This window comes from Lycium ferocissimum, unplaced genomic scaffold (assembly GCF_029784015.1).
Source record: "Lycium ferocissimum isolate CSIRO_LF1 unplaced genomic scaffold, AGI_CSIRO_Lferr_CH_V1 ctg32, whole genome shotgun sequence".
Lineage (NCBI taxonomy): Eukaryota > Viridiplantae > Streptophyta > Magnoliopsida > Solanales > Solanaceae > Lycium > Lycium ferocissimum.
Genome location: NW_026725363.1, coordinates 201,586 through 221,657, shown reverse-complemented (window position 1 = coordinate 221,657; position 20,072 = coordinate 201,586). Strand labels below are relative to the sequence as shown.

The following is a 20,072-nucleotide window of genomic DNA, read 5'->3' as shown; positions in this document are numbered from 1 at the left end:
ATTGGCCCAGTTGAATTTATCTCTCTTTTCTCCTGAGACCACAGGAATATATTGTTCTGCCCAAAAGCCCATCTTTCAGGATAGTTATCAGCTAGAAGTTGTAGGAACGAGAAGATGACCTTGCTTCCCATGCATACCTCAAGAGTGCTTTAATTTGGGTTTAGTACTTCAGAATAACGTTTATTCCAAAAAAAATGAATTTGGTTATGCTGAACGATGAAGTAATAGCCAACGTTACAATTTGAATGCAGTATCTACTAGACAAAACTGCACTACACTTCAAAACTCCTAGTATATTTTTAAGCTGCAGCCACCAAAATATGCCGATATCTAAGGAGTCGCTCCTCATCTTCAAAGTACCATGTGCAAGGAAGAATTTCAACGCCTTTCCTTCATTTCTCGTACTTTCAATCATCCAATTCATCATATTCCTGCTGAGATCACCCGTTTCGACACAGAAAGGGCTCTGCAACAGCAATCATTCTAAACATGTTTCCTTCTAAAGACCTATGGAAACAACTTCTTCAGCCTGTCAGCAGACTGAGATGCTCTTTTGTTGGTTGGTTCAAGAACAAGTGCGTATCTGAAATCTGCAAAAGATAATAAGGAAACTATAGTGTAAGAGAACACTGCAAACACAAGTTTTAGGATGGACACGTCGGTCATCTCTGAGTTCCGGCTATCAGTTTTGCTCCCAGGATTGGGTACAATTTCTTTCGAGCCAACCAATCTTTAGCACATGTTTTTCTTAATTCAGAATCCAACTAAAGTGCTCTAGGTATTAGTCCTAGTTGAAGTAGCCCGTTTGATAGACCATCTTCAGAGTACTTTTCTCCACAGATGTGATTCAGCTGTAAAGTTTGCTTATGAAGAAAATAGGAATTAACAGCTGCAGTTACTGAGACTCACCTTCAATAGCCTCTTTGTTGGTATGGATGTTAGGGTTTTTAGCTTTTGCTTGTAGGTATTAATGCGTCAGTTCACTTGTACGCTCTCGAGAGTCAATTTGACTAATCTTTAATGTTTTAATTAAAATTTAGATGTTCTAAAACTATATAAAAAGTTGAAACTCTTCTCATATTAATATGATGAAAAAAATACATCTTAAAATGTTGGTCAAAATTCACGTAGTAATTGACTCTCGAGAAGCAAAGCTTGACAAGTAGAAGTGAACGGAGGGAGTACTATTGTTTTTCGTTTTTTATTCATGGATTAGGTGTACATTTATGTTTATTCAGGTGAGGAGAACGGGAAAATACAATGTACGCCTTTGAGCTCTGTTAATAAATGCCTAAATGCTGCTAGGGTTGATCAGGTATTGTCACTTTTTTTCATACTCGATTCATGGATAAAGGCATCACTAGAAAATATAGGTAACTACCCAGCTTGAGTACATAGGAGGGTAGCCGGGATTTTAAGTTTATGGGTTAAGGATTTTAGAATGAAGATTTCTAGTGCTAATTACTTGTTTCTAAATCTAAGATGTATGCATATTTAATGAATTTCGTAACATAAATAAACCATTTGAGCAAAAAGCTGTTGATTTCGATTGAACCGATATCCGAGCTTCTACCTCCGCCCCTTCTCGAGTATGAGGTTAAACTAATCAATTTTCAGTCTCAGTTTGGAGACATTCATTTCATTTTATTTCTCAAAATAAAATTTACATGCTTAGAAACAGAATAAAAGGTTTCTAAACCCCCTGCCTACGAAAGTGGGGGATTTGCCTTTTGGGTCGAGCTCGTCGCACATGGCTTGCTTAGTGCGAGTTACCTCTCCTGCGTGATTTGTGGGCTATTGCACAGGAGCGGGGCTTACAGTGTGCTGACCCAAAGGGCAGCAAGAATCGCGGGTTACCTTGTCATAAAAAAAAAAAATTAAAAAAAAAAAAAAAACTGAATAAAAGGTATGTGCTAGCCTTTTATAACTAATTTTTTTCAAAAGATGTACAGAAATAGTAGTCAAAGAAAAACGTATTTGACCCCCCAAATATTACTAGTGTCTATCAAGGAACAAAGGGAGTATTAGAAAAGTGAATACAAGAACGATATTTTCCAGAAAGAACTGAGACAATAGTTGAAATACCAGGTCCCTCAGACTGTATCACTACACAAGTTTCTGATAATCTAAAGGAAGTTTTAATTTAAGCAATTTTACGCTTGACACAATGCGTAACAGTGGGAACTACCAACTATAGATGGTTAAGTTCTTGTGATAACTTATTTTTCATTTTGGGAGTGGCAAAAATATATGATGAGATAAATGTTAGTGAGCCATAAAGAATTCAAAAGTCTTTTTGACTTCTATTATTCAGTACAATTCAGTGGCGGATCCAGGATTTATATGTTGTAGGTGCTTAAATAATTTTAGTATAAATTTCACAGTTATAATGGGTGCTCATGGCCATTTTATAGACCTTTTAAGTATTATCTATGGATAAACATAGTGATTTGGCCAAAGTCAATGGGTGCTGAAGCACCTATATCCCCACACGTAGGTCCGCCACTGTCAGAGGCGGACCGAAATGGGTGGGTGGGAGTGCACGTCTTCGGAAAAAATTATGTATGTGTATATGTGTATATACCTTGATAAATTATTATATATTTAATTGTGCACTCTAACAAATGAAATTGTCTTTGGGGTACGTTGGTTGCAATTATTGTTTCCTTTACTTGTCACCTCAGATCGAACCCGAATGTCACTTTTAATTATTTTTTTGAGCCTATTTTTAGGAAAACAATAAGCGTTAAATGAGCTTACCCAGATTTGAACCTGCACTGTCACCACATGTTGCACAACCTTAGCCACTGAGCTATCTCTTTCATTTGCTTCACTGTATTAAATTTTATTTATTACACATATTTGACCTATATACTTGTATTTTCGCCACTGCTACGCTATTAATGACCGGTCCGATACGGTATTATCCCTCAGTCGTCATTAAATTTTTTGTTGGAGTTTATGTCAAGATAATGGTGCCGCCGCTATCTTAAAATCCTGGGTCCGCCTCTGTTTAGTATGGTTAACTACTTTTCTGCAATGGCTCTTACTCCTGGCAATTATTGTTTTCATAGGTTGTGGCAGTTGTTAAGTCTTGCACACAGAATGGTCTTGGTGGTCTGATGGTGACTTTGAAGGTATAGTTCTTTTTAGCATAATGTTGATATCAGTTAAAAGAAGTTTGCAAGTTGCAACTGATTTGATTAGTTCCAAATTTAGGATCCTACAGGTTCAATTGGTTCTAGTATTCATCACAAAGTACTTAGCGAAAGTCAGTATGGAAAGGACATTTGCATTGGCTCAGTTTTGATACTGCAAAAGGTTCTTCCTGCTACAATCCTTTTTTTCCTTTGACATGTTCAAGACTCGAAGCCTCAAACTCCTGGTTGAAGGTGGAGGGTCATTCCCACATTATTATCTCTCACTTGTCTTCTCCCTGTTATATCTTCCAAGATCTCCAAAACATAATTGACGTGTAATATTTTCACATTACTTTAAAACCATTCACCTAATATTGGAATCCAGGTTGCAGTGTTTTGCCCTTCAAGCTCAGCATATTATCTTAACATAACACTGGGGAACCTGACAAAGGCGTGCATGCTTTGCCTCTTATTTTTTATAAGACACATGCTTAGCCTACTATTGTGAAACAGCAATCATTACATCCATACATTGCTATCATTGACTTCAATCTTTCAGGAACAAGATTAAATAAAAGTGAGATTATTTTATTTTTATTTTTTCAATTTGTTTCTTGAAGTTATATGCCTGTTCTAATTAGCTGAACCAGCTGCTTCCCCTTCATGCACCGTGTACCTGAGAAGTTTTTGTAACTGCAAAGCTGAGATTACTGTAGTTCTAAGTCAAAAGTTGTGTTTTAGGGATGAAAAACGTGGTTCCATTAGGAATGCTTTTCGTAAAATGTCCATCTCCTGCATGTTGACCCTTAAATGATCATAGACTTGGTTAATTTCATTTTACGAAACATCAATCACTGCCAAAAATGTTATATAGGTGCTTCTCATCATATGTAGCCAATCATTTATTATCGCTCCACATGCTTTATGTGGATAATGTTGTGTTTGGCAATTGAGCTCATTTCTTCTTAGTGCAACTTGCATAATTGGATACAGTAGATGTAGAAAAGGATTTGGTGGAAATGACATTATCACCATTTATTTTTTTGTAATCTCCATACATCTGCGTGCTTGAATTGTCTGCATATGTGGTTATGTTACTTTGTCCATGTAATGGATGTAGTTGCCTGAGACATGACTCTGTCAATATGTATATATCTCCCTTCATCCTGAGCATTCTCTAGTGCTCTCTCTCTCTCTCTCTCTCTCTCTCTCTGCTTTGCTCTTAGATACTACAATAACTCAATATAAAACATCTGCAAGTAACAAAGGAATTGTATGCAAGAGTTTTAGATCTTTCACTTGCCCGCAAGGCTATCAGATGAAGACTACTGGAAGTTGGTGTTATTTGTCTTGTATCCTCTAATTTGATATTGTACAGTGAGCACTTTAGCCTCATATGCACTTCCACCGGGTACCATACAAGGTTCATAATCTTGTAAGTACATAAGAACGCTGTAAAAAATTGTCAATCTTGTATCATGATTGATAAAGCTTTGAGTATACTCCTAAGAGCTTTAAGTGCCCTACCTGCAGGTTTTCTGCAAAGAAAGTGGACCTCCATTTGCGAACAGCCTAGCAGCATATGAAGTCAATTACAGTGATCCTGAAAGTGGTAAGGGTTGATATTTCTTTTTATTATGAACTATGACAAGTCTCTAAATTAGGAACATTTTCTTTAGACTGTTGCACTATCAATGGTTTATAAGAAAGGTTTCTAGTATCCTGTCTAATTATTATCACATAAAATTAGCAGCATCAGCCTCTGCTGGAAAAGCTAGCGCACCGCAGAGGATTTCCATTCCAGACAAAGAAACAATTGAAGAAATCCTAGACGATAGGACCATAGAGTGCGTGTCTGCAGGTGGAAGTTTGCATAACGAGATTCAAATGGAGAAGGAAAATCTAGCTCCAACTAGCTACCTATGCAACAATAGTAGTGCCTTTACAAAGACCTCCGTGGTAAACAGAGAATGTCTCGATCAGAGACAGAGTAGTGCGAAAGGATTTGCTGGAACAGTTAGAAATAGAGGCACTCTTAATGAAAATAATGATCAGCAAATGGGAGAGTATTCTCAGGGTATCCTACAAAGAACCACTTTGATCCAGAAATTCCGGCACCTGATGAATTCAAGGATCATAGACAACCAATTGCTTCGAAGGTGTCACTGCCTCAATGGACAGATGATCAACTTGATGAACTGTTTGCCTGCGATGACGATGATGAATGAACTGTACTTAAAAAGATTTTGGTCACTTTTTGTTTACGTTGGTTTTATATCCAGTTAACTCTAATAAAAGTAGTTCTCAAAATTCCTGTCAAGTGTGATCTAAGTCCTTTCTATTTTTGACATCCCTATTTTTTCATTATCGTCAGTTGGAATGCATAGTAAAGTACTCCACTTTATACTATTTTGACGTACCTAGTTCATGATAACCACCACCATCAACATTATCAATGAATTATTTTAGAAATAACTTCGTTTGAAGATATTCTATCGAACATCGGATCTCGACATCTGGTCGTGACTTAGATTGCTGGTGAGACTGCAATGATCACCAGCTGGGGTCACAAAAGTCGATTTTGGTTTCAAGAATGGTTTGGTATCTTTTATAATACTCCATATGTCCCAATTTATGTATCATACTTTCTTTTTTAATTTATCCCAGAAAATATCCCACTTATCTAACAATAATTAAACCTTAAATTTCTTGTTTTACCCTCCTATACAAATGTCTATGGCCTGTTTTAAACCATACGCTTCAATTTTTTTCTCTTACACCACAGCCAATCAAACATTGCGTTATAAATTAGAATAGAGTAGTGCACTAACATCAAAAGCCTTATAACGCTGGCAAGTGAACGCTCGCACACACATTTGTCGGGGCTTATATAATTTTTTATTCAATAAAGCATAGAAGCCTATTAAAACTCAAATGTCCTCAAACCACTTCATTGTGCAACACCCAACAACAACATTGACCCAGTTGAATTTATCCTTCTTTTCTGACCACAGGAATACATTGTTCTGCCCAAAAGCCCATATTTCAGGACAGTTATCCACTAGAAGTTCTAGGAACGAGAAGGCGACCTTGCTTCCCATGCATACCTCAAGAGTGCTTTAATTCCGTGTTTAGTACCTCAGAATAATGTTTGTTCCCACTAAAATGAATTTGGTTATGCTGAACGCTGAAGTAATAGCTCGCAACGTTACAATTTGAATGCAATATCTACTAAACAAAATTGCACTAGACTTCAAAACTCCTAGTATATTTTTAAGCTGCAGCCACCAAACTATGCCAAGATCTAAGGGTTCTCTCCTCAGCTTCAAAGTACCATGTGCAAGGAAGAATTTCAACGCTTTTCCTTCATTTCTCGTACTTTCAATCATTCAATTCATCATATTCCTGCTGAGATCACCCATTTCGACACAAAAAGGGCTCTGCAACAGCAATCATTCTAAACATGTTTCCTTCTAAAGACCTATGGAAACAACTTCTTCAGCCTGTCAGCAGACTGAGATGCTCTTTTGTTGGTTGGTTCAAGAACAAGTGCGTATCCGAAATCTGCAAAAGATAATGAGGAAACTAGAGTGTAAGAGAACACTGCAAACACAAGTTTTAGGATGGACATGTCGGTCATCTATGAGTTCCGGCTATCAGTTTTGCTCCCAGGATTGGGTACAATTTCTTTCGAGCCAACCAATCTTTAGCACATGTTTTTCTTATTCAGAATCCAACTAAAGTGCTCTAGGTATTAGTCCTAGTTGAAGTATCCCGTTTGACAGATCATCTTAGAGTACTTTTCTCCACAAATGTGATTCAGCTGTAAAGTTTGCTTATGAAGAAAATAGGAATTAACAGCTGAAGTTACTGAGACTCACCTTCAATAGCCTCTTTATAGTAGCCCAGCATTTCCCGTGCTGTGCCCCTTCTTAAGTAAGCCTTGACATTCTGTGGGGAAGAAAAGCAAGAACGTTCTCCTCAGAAAAGCATAAGAAACGTGAGCAAGAGCAAGAACAAAGCAAATAAGAATCAAAAGCTTCAAAAAGAAAACACATTTATATGGCATACTAGCTTACCATGAATGTAGAATACGCAAGTCCACTACTAATAAATCTTATTTCTCAAACTTAAGCGCAGTACCCAAAACCTTCTTCCCCAATCCCCCAAACCCAAACAAATAAAGTCGACCAATAATTAACTCTGTTTCTACCTCACAACAACCTTTTACAGGATCACTAAGGCAATAAGTTTCTAAAGAGAACTAGAACTCAATCACACGATATGCTGAAGAAATAAAGGCCGCCCCATGAGAAAACAAATTGAGTTTTTCTGTAATATGTTACTAGGTAACAATGGATTACACTGAAACCTATACTAGCTAAACACATGGGAGCTGGTGAGGTACGAGAGAGCACCTTTTTATCAAGATCAATGGCTTTACTGCTATCGGCTTCAGCTTGAAGGAAACTGGATGGAGAATTAAAAATTAAAAATTAAAAGAAAAGAATTTGACAAGCACAGTAATAGAAAGAGGGGGACATGGAGAAACAAATTACTTTCTCATCTCCAACTGAGCTGCAGCCCTGTTGCTAAAGTATGTCGCACTGTTACCATTGAGTTTGATAGCCTCTGTGTAGAAGCCAATTGCTTTCTGCCACTGTTTCTCTTTGAAGGCTTGGTTACCCTGTGAAAAATTATATATAGTATAAGGGCCAAATCTGTGAATATTAAGGGGAGCTCCAAAATAACCCAAAAATTGATGAAACAAAGCAATAGTGAAGGTGTCATTAGCCGAAAAGCTAGCTTGTCACTTCCACTAAATAATTATATTTATAAGTTTCTCACTCCTCAGCTCTAGTGTCACTTCAAATTTGTCAATCAAGGTCTGACTGCTGGGCTCGAAATTGCTCCAAGCTCAACACCACTGAGCTCCCGCTGTAAGGCTTATGACTCCATACTATAATTCTTTCAGTCTGCTCAATGGCTGAAGAAACTTGGTCACTTCAGAGAGGATATACATCACTGATTTACTAATGTTCCCTAATTGAGGAAGTGGCAATGAAGAGGTAGGATGAACCACGTAACTGACATAGCATGCTAAGGGGATCTTCGATCCGCCTACAAATTCGATTACTTTGTTTGCTAAGGACCCACCTACAAATTCTTGTCCTGATAAACAGTTTCAGCACTGGTAAAAAAAAAAAAAAACTAATGGCCATCATGAAAATGCTAATCACTTGTTTAAGTATCGAGCATATTGGACACCAAGAGAGAAAGCCTGATGTCTAAAAGTGGGAGAGGTCAGGAAAATGCAACAAGTGATAGGGTCAAATTAAAAAAAAAACTCACACATAAAACACAGAAAATAGATGGTTATGGCAAACTCGACAATTTAAGAAACCGACACCGATGTCCATCGGAAATCCACAGCAAGTTATCTGTGTACCTTCTCTTTAGCCATTTCGGCAGATGTTTCCTTGCTCAAGGCGTTACCAGACGCTGATGATTTTGTGGCTAATTCTGCTTGTTCCTGGAGAGATGCATACATGGTCTGTATGGTGTCGAGCAAAAATCTGTCACCTCCCTGCCTTGCTACAAAGGACACAGAAATTGGGCATTTACCATGAAATCCCATTGGTACACAGACCTACAATAGGGAGGCATATAGGATTAGAGACGTCTGATTGAACGCTGGGTTGATCAACTACCTAAGGCCAATATAAATTTCTGTGTTTGGGGTCCAGAAGCACCAGAGAGAGAGAGAGGGAGATATTCACCTGACAGCCACCTGACATGCTAGCTATGCTTGAAAATGAGCATGACCTAATCTGATAGTCCTCGGATTGAATCTCCTTTGCACCAACCTTTGGGGGAGTCTCAGCAACTGTGGGGATGACCAGAATTCCATCATCCTATTGAAACAATTATTTCAAAAGTAAGATGACAGCATAACACAAGAGATATCAAGATATTATTTTCAGCAAATTTACTTCAACATAATAATAGCAGAGATATAACAGCAGCAAGGTATGGGATATTATTTTCATCCAATTAGCTGAGATAGAGATATTAGTTAGGTAGATGAGAGGCTCTACTATATAAAACAGGTATTCAGATCATGCATGTCTCAATGTTTTATTCTCAAAAAGAGTTTCATTGAACAAAAAGCACATGAAACAGTTCTTTTTATTTTTTCTAAGGAGGTGCTGGAATATTTACATTAGGTTCAGCAGCAAAAAGCAAAAAGGCAACACTCTGGTAGGCCTATGCTATAAATATCACCTATCCAATGATTCTACCATGTCTAGCAGAGATTCAGCCTCATTAAATACTCTGTTTTTTATGACTTCTTTTATAATCACCAATAGCAAGCCTGATGTTATGTGTTCAGTAAGCAGATATGTCAAACCAGCCAGTAAACTTCTCATTTATATTCACATAGCTACAGCCACATTAGTATACTCTAGTTCACATTGTATTTATTTTTTACCATGAAATACCTAATACAGAGGGAAATAGCAAAGAAATTTTCACCAATTGATGGTCAAAAGGGGTCTTAAAATATACCAACCTTCACAGTATGATATGATAAAGTACTAGCTGAAAGTCATAAATCCACATAGACAAGCATTTGTGAGAGGTTTGATCCTCCAAATCAAAAGGTAGTTTGAAAAGAAATCAGGCATAAAAAGAAACATCCAACTAAATGAATATTAATAATACTTTGGACAGATATTTAGCAACCCATTGCAAGAAACAGCATCAACTAAATGAACTCCAATACTACTTACTTTCAAAAGATTATTTAGAGCTGAGCGTATTTCGTTCCTAATTGTATGGCAGTTATCAATATTTGTATCTGTGATTTCCAGCGCTCCTTTCATTTGGGCAGAAATAACAGGGTCCAGATTGGGCTTTGCGGCATTTATCCATTCCAGATGATTTTGTTTGAACTCGTGTCTGTGCACAAATGATAAAAACTAAATTTAGATAGGTAAACTACCACACTCAAAAGAAACACCAGGAAGATCACTTGTGTGTAACATTAGAAGCTCCGAAAATAGATGCGAAAGAGTAGGAACTAGGCCGGAAATTCAATAGCAATTTCTTGTGGTCAAAAGCTCATACCATGTACAGGAACCCCCCCCCCCTAAAAAAAAAAACCCCCAAACCAAGCTACGCAAGAAGTAAGACTCAAATATATGCTTTAAAAATGTGGCCAAAACTAACACAAACAAACCTAAAAAGTCACAACTACTTTTGCAAGCTTCTATCAGACAACATGCTAGAGGCTTCAAACCAGTAATAAATGTGTCTAGTGACATCTGTGGCATCAACCTACATCTCACCTCCTAAGTATATGCATAGCATATGCTAGCAAGTTTGTTGATGAAGACTTTTTGCCAGCAAACTGTTTTAAGCTTGGAACTTTTGATTTTAAATAGTCTTCCAGATTCTCACGTCTTAGGATTTGTCCTGCAAGAGGTGATTCTCAGAAGGTGTGTGAGAAAAAAAAATCTTATAGGATGCAGAGACTACAAACACATACTTCCAAACAGCTTTTCGACAGCTTTAGTCACTGCTTGACTGATGCGATCACCAGGGAAATTTAGTGACTGAAAGCAATCATCAGCTATCACAACATTTCTGGGATTACGCTGAGCAGCAAATGGAACCTGCAGCAGCACATGACCAACACGGCGCAATATGCTGGGATCTCTTGCAAACCATCCTGCAGTTTATCCAAATACACTAAAAGCTAAGCATAGAACACCATATAAAACAAAACACGGCATTCAACTTAATTATTTTGCAAATCCATAAATACCTAAATTATATTCATGACTTAGCAATAGCAGTATAAGATTGTTCATCAAGAGAAATTCTGACATGGTAACCTACATCCCTTCCACCTTCAACCCTATTTCAAGAAGTTAATGGCCCTTCCCATACTGCTTCTTCGGGTTGGAGGTGGCGGGTGCTTTTCATTTGAGCTGTCCTCTGTTGTCTGGCCATAAAGAGCAACTTACGGGAGTATAAAATCAAGGACTTGTTGGAAACCTTTGCCAGCATTCTCATGCTAATGCAATTACCTTCAGCTATTACTACCCTCTAGACAAAAAAATCAGCTATGAAGTCCTTATGGTATGTCAGTTTTTTTTAAAAAAAAAAAGTCCTTTCGGTATGAAAAAGATCACAATTATCCCCTTGTGCGGGAGTCATTTTCAGTTGGAAAAAAAAAAATAAGTTCAGTCTAGATGAATATATGTGCAGCCAGTAGAGATAACCATCATTTGAGCAATACTGTATGGAATTCCAATATAAGGAAAGAAAATAGCTTGCAACAAGATGATGCAAGAAACTTTAGCCAACTTGAAGTTGAGAAAACCCCAATCTGCATGTGAAGAAATTATATCTAAATACACAGATTCCTCCCCGTTCTTAAAATTTAATTAGCTACAGTTTTGCCAAAGTAAATCATCCTTGGTGCCCCAACAACATACCCAGTGGAATCCCACAATGTGGGGTCTGGGGAGGGTAAAGTGTACGCAGACCTTACCCCTACCTTGGAAGATAGGGAGGCCATTTCCGAAAGACATCCTTGGTAACCCATGTTCTCAAAAATAAGATTTGTCAAATAGGTGACCATGATTTCCCCAGTCTACTTTCTTGCAAGTTTTTGTAACATGGAATTTGCCATGGTACAGAAATAATGGTCTGGCTCATATTTATGAAAATTTAAATATTTAGGGACGCAGATAGGAATAAGGGTACACGGATACTACGAAGTACAAGTACGGGTAGAAGAAGATTTGGAGTGAGTAGACATGACTAAGTTTCTTTCTCTCTCTAGATCTCTAATCTTTATTTTCATCCTCTTCTCACACCACCAATATTTGCCATTCTCCATCTTTCATTCAGTCAGAGCACCCCACTTTTGACCATATCTGGTACAAATCCTGTAGTGTGTCAGATTGACACCAGTATTCCGGGGGTGAAGGATCCAAGAAACATAGATGCCGACATATCCAAAGGCCACAAAGAACTAGAATAAAACCTACTGGGCTTTTAGTTTAAGTCACCCACATCCCGTTCTAAATTCTTATTTTAAAGTAAAGTGAACATTCTAATTTAAATCATTAACAATCAATCTTGTTGTTTCAACCAAAATGACTCGAGAACTCATAACGTTCATGTCATTCACTGGTGGCTTATAAAGAAAATTTACACAGCAACTAGCACTGGAAGAACCATGAGGAATATATATATATATATATATAACAAAAGACATCCAGATTATTCAAGCGCCCCCCTCCCCCCCAAAAAAAAAACCCCAAAACTTTTCGGTGAAAAATGTCAAGCTGAATGGAAGATGTCATTGACAATACATACCAACTGTGTCCAGACTGGCTGAAACAGGAATTATGCCGGTGTGAGAAACAGTCCCATGAGATGGCCGAAACCCTAAAACTCCACAATATGCAGCAGGTACTCTCACACCTCCAACAGCATCAGTACCTGGATAACATATGGTACTTCGTCAAAATAGAAGTTAGACCATCTGAATCGAGATTGAGTTAGAAGCTTGATTAGATAGCCTGTCCAAATGAATGGAAAGTAATTGTTCTAACAACAACTACAAGATGTTGCGATTTCAAATGTTCAAGAGAATGTACACTAGCCAAAGTCCAAGGAGCTCGTTCTTTACATTATGACTCAAAATTACCTACAATGCAATGAATGCTCAAGCCACGAAATGACAACAGATTGACAAAGTGAGTTTGAGATGCAAAAGAACTCACCCAAAGAAAAATCCACAAAATTTGCAGCCACAGCAACAGCAGCCCCACTAGATGACCCTCCTGGCATCCGTGCAGGAGCAGCAGGATTTGTTGGAGTATCAAAATGTCTCTGTTCACCACTAATACTGTACAGTAAAGATGACAAAAATGATCAACAACACGAGAAAGATTCTAAAATGCAAAAGAAATATGTGTAACACGGCATAAAAGGGAATTGTCACTTGCCAAAGAATTAACAAATAGAAACTAGAACTTCCAGACATATTTTCAAATTTCAAATCCAGGATCCTGCTTCATGTTGCCTACCAATTTTAGAAAACAGTTTTAACTTTAACCAGTGAAAAGTTCAGGAACAAACCCAAATGCCATGTCATCTACAACAGTTCTTCCAGTACATGTGGCTCCTCCTTCAACAAGCACGGAGACCACGGCAGACGTCTGACTAGCAGGTTCATGAGTCCTTGACCAGTCTGGGTTCCCAAACCCTGTCACAAATCCATCGATATCGAATCTGGGCAATCAAAATTCAATATGACTTCAGTAGTTCCAACATATTATAATTTCAAGAAATAGAGAGTTGTTTCCCACAAATAAACAAATGAATTTCGAATAGAGCTCCAAATTCGGATAGCAATGAGACAAGTAAAAAACATGAGAAAAGAAGTTGGGACAGCAGAAACTGCTGCAACAACGAGAATCTACTTTCCAGATAGAGTTAGCTTTTTAGAAACCTTATCAAGAAAGTTAAGAAGGCCCCTAATTAGGCTCTCCACCCATCATATAAATCAGTAATATTAACTCAAAACCGATGACGACAAAATTGTCAGCATACAGAACTATGTAATTTCCAGAATCTAATTGAAACAAGACTATTCATTTCAGTCATCAAGGGCGGAACGCAATCTCATACTCAAGGAAGAGTGATTATATAGTTACTCAAACATCATTAGGAAATAGTTGACTTTGGCTATCTAAATTCTCTTTTTTCGTATTCAAAATCCTCTTTACTCATTCTACCATATTTGAGCATAAAAATTTAATCTTTTTCTTCAGGTCGAGTTTCCCAACAAGTCTAATAGTAACAAGAGAAAGTTACAGATAAAAGAACCAGTAACAAGAGCAAAAACTAGTGCTCCCAACATCAACTGCGCCTCAATCTCAAATTATGTAATAATTGACTCAACAATCCAAATCCTCTTCATTGATTCTGCCATATTTGAGGATAAAAATTTAATCTTTTCTTTTTCAGGTCGAGTACTACAACAAGTATAAAAGTAACAACAGAAAGTTATAGATAAAAGAAACAGTAACAACAACATAAATTAGTGCTTTAAATCCTATTCATTCATTCTGCCATATTTGAGGATAAAATTAAATCTTTTTTTTTAATTTTTTATGGTCGAGTTTAACAAGAAGTCTAATAGTCACGACAGAAAGTTATAGATAGAAAGAAACAGTAACAAGAACAAAAATTAGAGCTTTAAATCCTCTTCATTCATTCTGCCATATTTGAGGATAAAAATTAAATCATTTTTTTGTACAGTAACAACAGAAAGTTATAGATAAAAGAAACAGTAACAAGCACAAAAGTTAGTGCTTTAAATCCTCTTCATTCATTCTGCCATATTTGAGGATAATAGTACCAAAGTAAAGTTACAGATAAAAGAAACAGTAACAATAACAACAACTAGTGTCCTCAAATTCAGAGCATATCACTCAATTCTCAAGATTCTCTTCATTCATTCTGCCGTATTTGAGGATAAAAAATAATCTTTTTTTGGCCAGAGTTTTACAACAAGTCTAATACTGACAAAAGAAAGTTACAAATAAAAGCAACAGTAACAAGAACAAAACTAGTGCTCCCAATTCTCAGACCATATCAGTAAATTCTCTGGAAATAACTATAAGGATAAGATTAAAGAAGCTTACACATCAGAGATGGCAAAAGAAAGACCAGTAAGAAGATGAGGAGCTTTAGGTGGAGGTGGCTGAGGGGGTGGCAAAAGCTTAAGCCTTTCAACAAAAGCTCCAAAATCAGCTTTAACAGCTTTCTTAAGCTTTCTTGTCATTATGAGTATTCCAGCCAATCCTAATCCCAACAATACCCACAAATTTGCTGCCTGAGACGCCATTTATTCACCAAATAAAACTAACTCTCTATTGGATTACTGTATTTCCTCAAAGATTGAATTTTTATGATAATACTGATTTGTGTATTGAGTTTAAAGGGTTTGTTTTTAGTACTTTGTTTGGATTGTTATGCTGGTGTGGTGGGTTCGAGGGGGGGTGGGGGGGTTCAGGATAGAACAGTGGAAACCTAGAAAGAAGGAAACGGAGAGGTGGGGAATGGTATTCAAGAAGTTGATGGGGGTATGTGAACCTTTTACTTATCCTTCTATTATTATAATAATTTATATTATTTTGAAAGCACGAATATAGATATTAGTTTGATCAAAATATTCTTTAAATATTAAATGTATTTTATATTCTTTCAAAGCTTAAATAATATTAAAAGTAATTATTTGTTGGACAATATCATAATTTTCGAAATCTCTTCCCAATATGAATTTGCATCAAACTCGAATACTGCGTAACTAATGCCAACGGACTCCAAGTCAGAATATTAAAAGATTAATTAAACACCCAACAAATTAAAGTACACTTCTTTTTGTGCATTTAACACCTTTAAATTTATACATATCAAATTCTTGAATTCATTAATGATTTTGCTACTTGAAAGCAGGTCTTCGAGTATATAAAAGATGTTGGCTTCCTACGTGTCCTCTGTGGATGATATTCACTTGACAAGACGTTACACGCTCTCTCTTCTTTCTTTTTTAGATGCAATTACCAATTTATCTTTATCATTATAACTCTGTAAGTCCAATATCAAGCCATATTTTCTCACCACAATCCTATTACCACTAGGAACGTTACTCAAACATACGTTAGCTAGGAATATAGTATTAGATCTTATTTCTTTAAAGGGTAACTATACTGTGTAAATCTTAACAAATTTCTACAAAATGAAATCAAAATATATAATAGAAGATGCTGCGCTCTATAAGATGGATTATTCAGAATTCGACTTAATGATTCTCGAGCAGTAATCTTTTGTACATATTTATTTCTTTTCCATATACAAATAAAATACTTTCTCATGTTCACAATTTTATAATGATTTACATAGTATAGCGTGCAACACAACGAAACGGATTTTCAACACTTTTGTATCTGTAAATGATAATGAACAAATATATGGTCACTTAATCTCTAATAGCAAACTATATGAGTCATAACATGTTTTCTATATGAGGAAAAAGAAGAAAAAAATAGATATCGATAACATCAATTTCAAAGAAGTATTAAGTAGATACAATCATATTCTATAGTAAATTTTTTTATTACTCATAAAATAAATATATATAATTACAAATGATATTATTTAATATTTTTTACTATGATTGAAATTTATTGAAAATAACGTGTAACTGCACGTTTATAGAGACTAGTAAAATCTATATATTATTAAAAAGAGGATAGTTTTAGGACAAAAAGTAGTTAATTAGTTAGTTGTTAGTTAATGTTTTGAATTTAAAATAATTACATATCAATATTTAATTTCACGTGAATCTTCTTTTGTACGTGCGTTTTTTTTTTTTAAATGTGGTAACTAACAAATTCCCTAAACTCCCATTAGCATATGCATAGGAAAAACTAACCCCAGTGGTCCACGTACTCCCAAAACCTAAAACTCCCTATCACGGTATCACCCACGTTCTTATTTTGTTTTTCCTCACAAATAAAAAAACGAAACCATCTTAACAAAAACTGCTTCGAATTTTCAATGCAAAATCATTAGCAAAAACTCTACTACCATAATTCCAAGACTTCCATTTCTTTTCTTTTTTTATAGTGAAGGATGATGTGGGGAAAAGAACTTTCATCTTCATTGATCACTCATGTTTTCCCTGTTTCTGGGCTGTCAAAATTCAAGCAAAAGAAGGATGTCAAAAGCATCTAGAATATTGGTGTGAGATGAAATTTTATGTAATTTAAACCATCAAGTATATATTTTCTGTTTCATTATAACAAAACAAAAAAATTGTTAAGGAGTTCAATATTTATCCTCTAAGTAATTTTGCTGCAGACGATCAGGCTCTGAAACATGTTCTTTAATTTTTAATTTACTTTTATGTAAAGATTAAATTGGCAATATATATTCGTGAAATCATTTCATAAATTCTTTCGTAGTAGATCTTCTATCTCAGTGCAAGTCACAATTTGGTTTAGACTTAAAACTTAAGCTGTGAAGAGAAGTTACTTATATTAACTTGAAATTGTATCCATCTCTATTAGTAATATTTTAAAATTATTTTTGTATGATTTGCTTGATGTATATCCTGTTATAATTGTGTGGTTGCAATTATCTTTTTAATCAATTTGAATTAAAACTTCCACAGGTAACTGTGTTACCACTTTAAGTTTAGTTGAAAAGTATCTGACAGATGTTGACGAAATGCCCCAAAGAAATGTTGCGTTAATTACAAGAAAACAATGAAGGATGCGATAGCTGATTACATGCTTAAAACTCACGGGACGAGCGTTATCGAGCCTTCGTGCAAGAGTGAGTAACTGTGCATGTTCTTTGTTGTTTTTAGCCGTTGTGGAAATAGTGGATGATTACGGCATAGTAATATTTTCTTTCCCTCCTTAGCATCAAAATGCTAGATCTAAGAGGGAATTGCACATTATTCATAATTTAATTTGGCACCATTCAGTGTACTGCTTTAATTTGTAACCTTTCTATTCTCATCTCCTTTCTCCATCATATATGAGCAGGTCATTGTTGACGATGTGATATACATTGAAACAAATAGTGGAGCAGTTAACAGTGAGTGGGTAGGAGTGATGCTTTTTGCTACAGAATTTGATCTCGAGGCAGGATATGTTCCACTTCCTAAAGGAGAGGTTCAAAAAAGAAGGAGATAGTCCGGTTACTATTCGATGAAAAAAATTAAGCCATTTTGTTCTATCCACTTAGTTATGAAATGCACTTCGGTAAAAAACGCTACCTTTTTTTTGTTCAATGCTTAAACCTTTTTTGTATTAAGCATTTTTTCCAATGAAAAAATCGATTTAATCTGGTTTGAGTATTATTAAGATGTTTTATGTTTCTGAATTAAAGAAGAGGAAAAAGCTGTAGAGTTTTCTTGCTTTGAATTGATCAAGAATATTGAGTGGAATTACAGTGTTATGCTCTTTCAATTTCACTTTTTCCTTTATTTGCCTCTTTTGAAATGGATGTGGACTTTTGCAAGTTTCATTTTTATCTACATTAGAAGTTTTCTCCCTTTGCTACCTGAAAGTTTTCATCTATGTTGTGAATATCTTCATTTATATGATGTGTTTTCCGTGAGCAGTAATCCATTATTACCTTCACCTAGAATTTGATCATATTGGCAACACCGAGCGGGGAATTAATGACAATAAAATAGTAATTGCACCTCCTGCTTCTTCATTGATGGTAATAGAATAGCAACTTGACCTTTTAAGGTATCATCTATTTCTTGGTTGCTTATACAATTTTTGGTCATATGTATATATTTGTTTTGGGTAGATTTATGAAATGACAAAATTGAAGCAATTAAAGGATTTAAGAAACTTATTTCTGACTATTGTTAGTGATGGTGTAAGAATTAAAACTCAAAGTTGGAACAACAGAAGTCATGAATGTAAAGGGAATATAAGTTTCTTCTTCTTTTTGGGACGTTTTTGGTTTTAAAAAATATTTCCTTTATCGTTAATGTGATTGATTATTGATTGAACAAAAAAAAAAAAAAAAAAAAAAAATCAATTGATCCCTAACTACGACTTCTCATAATATTTGATGGAAGTTGCATGTTGCCCGCTCCCCATACATGGTGGAATCCATTGTATTCGTTGGTAAAGCACACGATTATGGCCTCAACATGTCATCATTTGTTGTTGGTTTTGTTCAAGTACATTCTCAAGGTAAAGAAAAAGGAGGGAGGTGTATTTTTCCTTTACATTTAATGTGATTTTGAAATTACTAGCATGGAACTATGACAATTATAGCGTAAAATGGTAATATGCAAACGAGTAGCTTGAGGCCGAACCTATGTATATGTACAGAACAATTTGGAAAGTTGAAAATCCTAGATCATGTTTCATGTCTATCATGGAAAACTGAGTAGCAAACCCACTATCTCATTTTAGTAACTAATGTGTTGGTAGAATAGTTCTAATTTGTTTAGTGATGCGTTATTACTCATTAAAACAATCTAAAGCTTTGATCTACTCTGTAAATAAGAAGAAGGAAAAGAGGATGATGATTCATTTACATTACGAGTTCTATTACATTCAATTGAAAGGTTAACAAGCTTAGAACTTCGTGATATGTTGAAATATTTAGGGACCGTGCATGAGCCATTTTAAAGCTTATGAAGTTTTTAAAGGAAGCTATTGCAAAATAGAGGTGGGTAAACTTTAGGACATAGAACTATAGATGTTGTTCCTTTGTACTATGGATGTTGTCAACTGTTTATGTTCATATGGAGGATCAAGAATTGGACAAATTTTAAAAATATTTGAATGGCGGCAATAAAAGGGAAAATCAAAGCCCTTTGAATTTAGACCGAAATCTGTGAATGTTCCAAGAGGGATTCCACCATTGAGTTACTTTTTACTTAAGAGTTTCAACTTTCGGGGAAGAAGACATTTCTCAATAACAAGGTTTTGGGTTCTTAGGCATCAAGAGGTACGTTGAATCTCAAAACTCTCGGTTTCTTTATATAATTTGATATGGATAAGATAGATTATGGATGGTTACAGTATATTTGGTTAGATTCGAATTTATGAAAATCTAGGATTAATTAAAATTCTTCATATACAAATGAAGAGTAGGAAATCTATCTATTATTAAAAGGAGAGAAAAAAGAATTAACCGTGCATATAGCGGCGACACTAAAAAATCACCACAATTTGTATTATATGTTGATTGGGAAATTTTCTACAATATTATCTTTAAGGTAAAACTATAGTATACGAAATAACTGAAGATGGAGACATGCAAAATAAATATGAAATACCTTTGGTGCTGTTT

At 35.6% G+C, this 20,072-nt stretch overlaps 1 protein-coding gene across 2 annotated transcripts; it reads right to left on the bottom strand.

The window, feature by feature from the left end:
* Positions 1-143: 143 nt before the first annotated feature.
* Positions 144-15,246, bottom strand: LOC132043980 (outer envelope protein 64, chloroplastic). Of its 2 annotated transcripts, none has more exons than XM_059434458.1 (13): positions 14,876-15,246; positions 13,305-13,457; positions 12,947-13,071; positions 12,537-12,662; positions 10,693-10,875; positions 10,493-10,619; positions 9,935-10,103; positions 8,921-9,055; positions 8,590-8,790; positions 7,700-7,827; positions 7,559-7,610; positions 7,022-7,091; positions 144-590 (listed from the first exon to the last, which is right to left on the bottom strand). In XM_059434458.1, exons 1-13 carry the CDS (start codon positions 15,076-15,078, stop codon positions 508-510), a joined length of 1,755 nt encoding a protein of 584 aa, XP_059290441.1. In that variant the 5' UTR covers positions 15,079-15,246; the 3' UTR covers positions 144-507. The 2 variants fall into 2 exon arrangements, with proteins under 2 accessions (XP_059290441.1, XP_059290442.1); XM_059434459.1 differs by lacking the exon at positions 144-590 and adding an exon at positions 6,245-6,704.
* Positions 15,247-20,072: the final 4,826 nt, after the last annotated feature.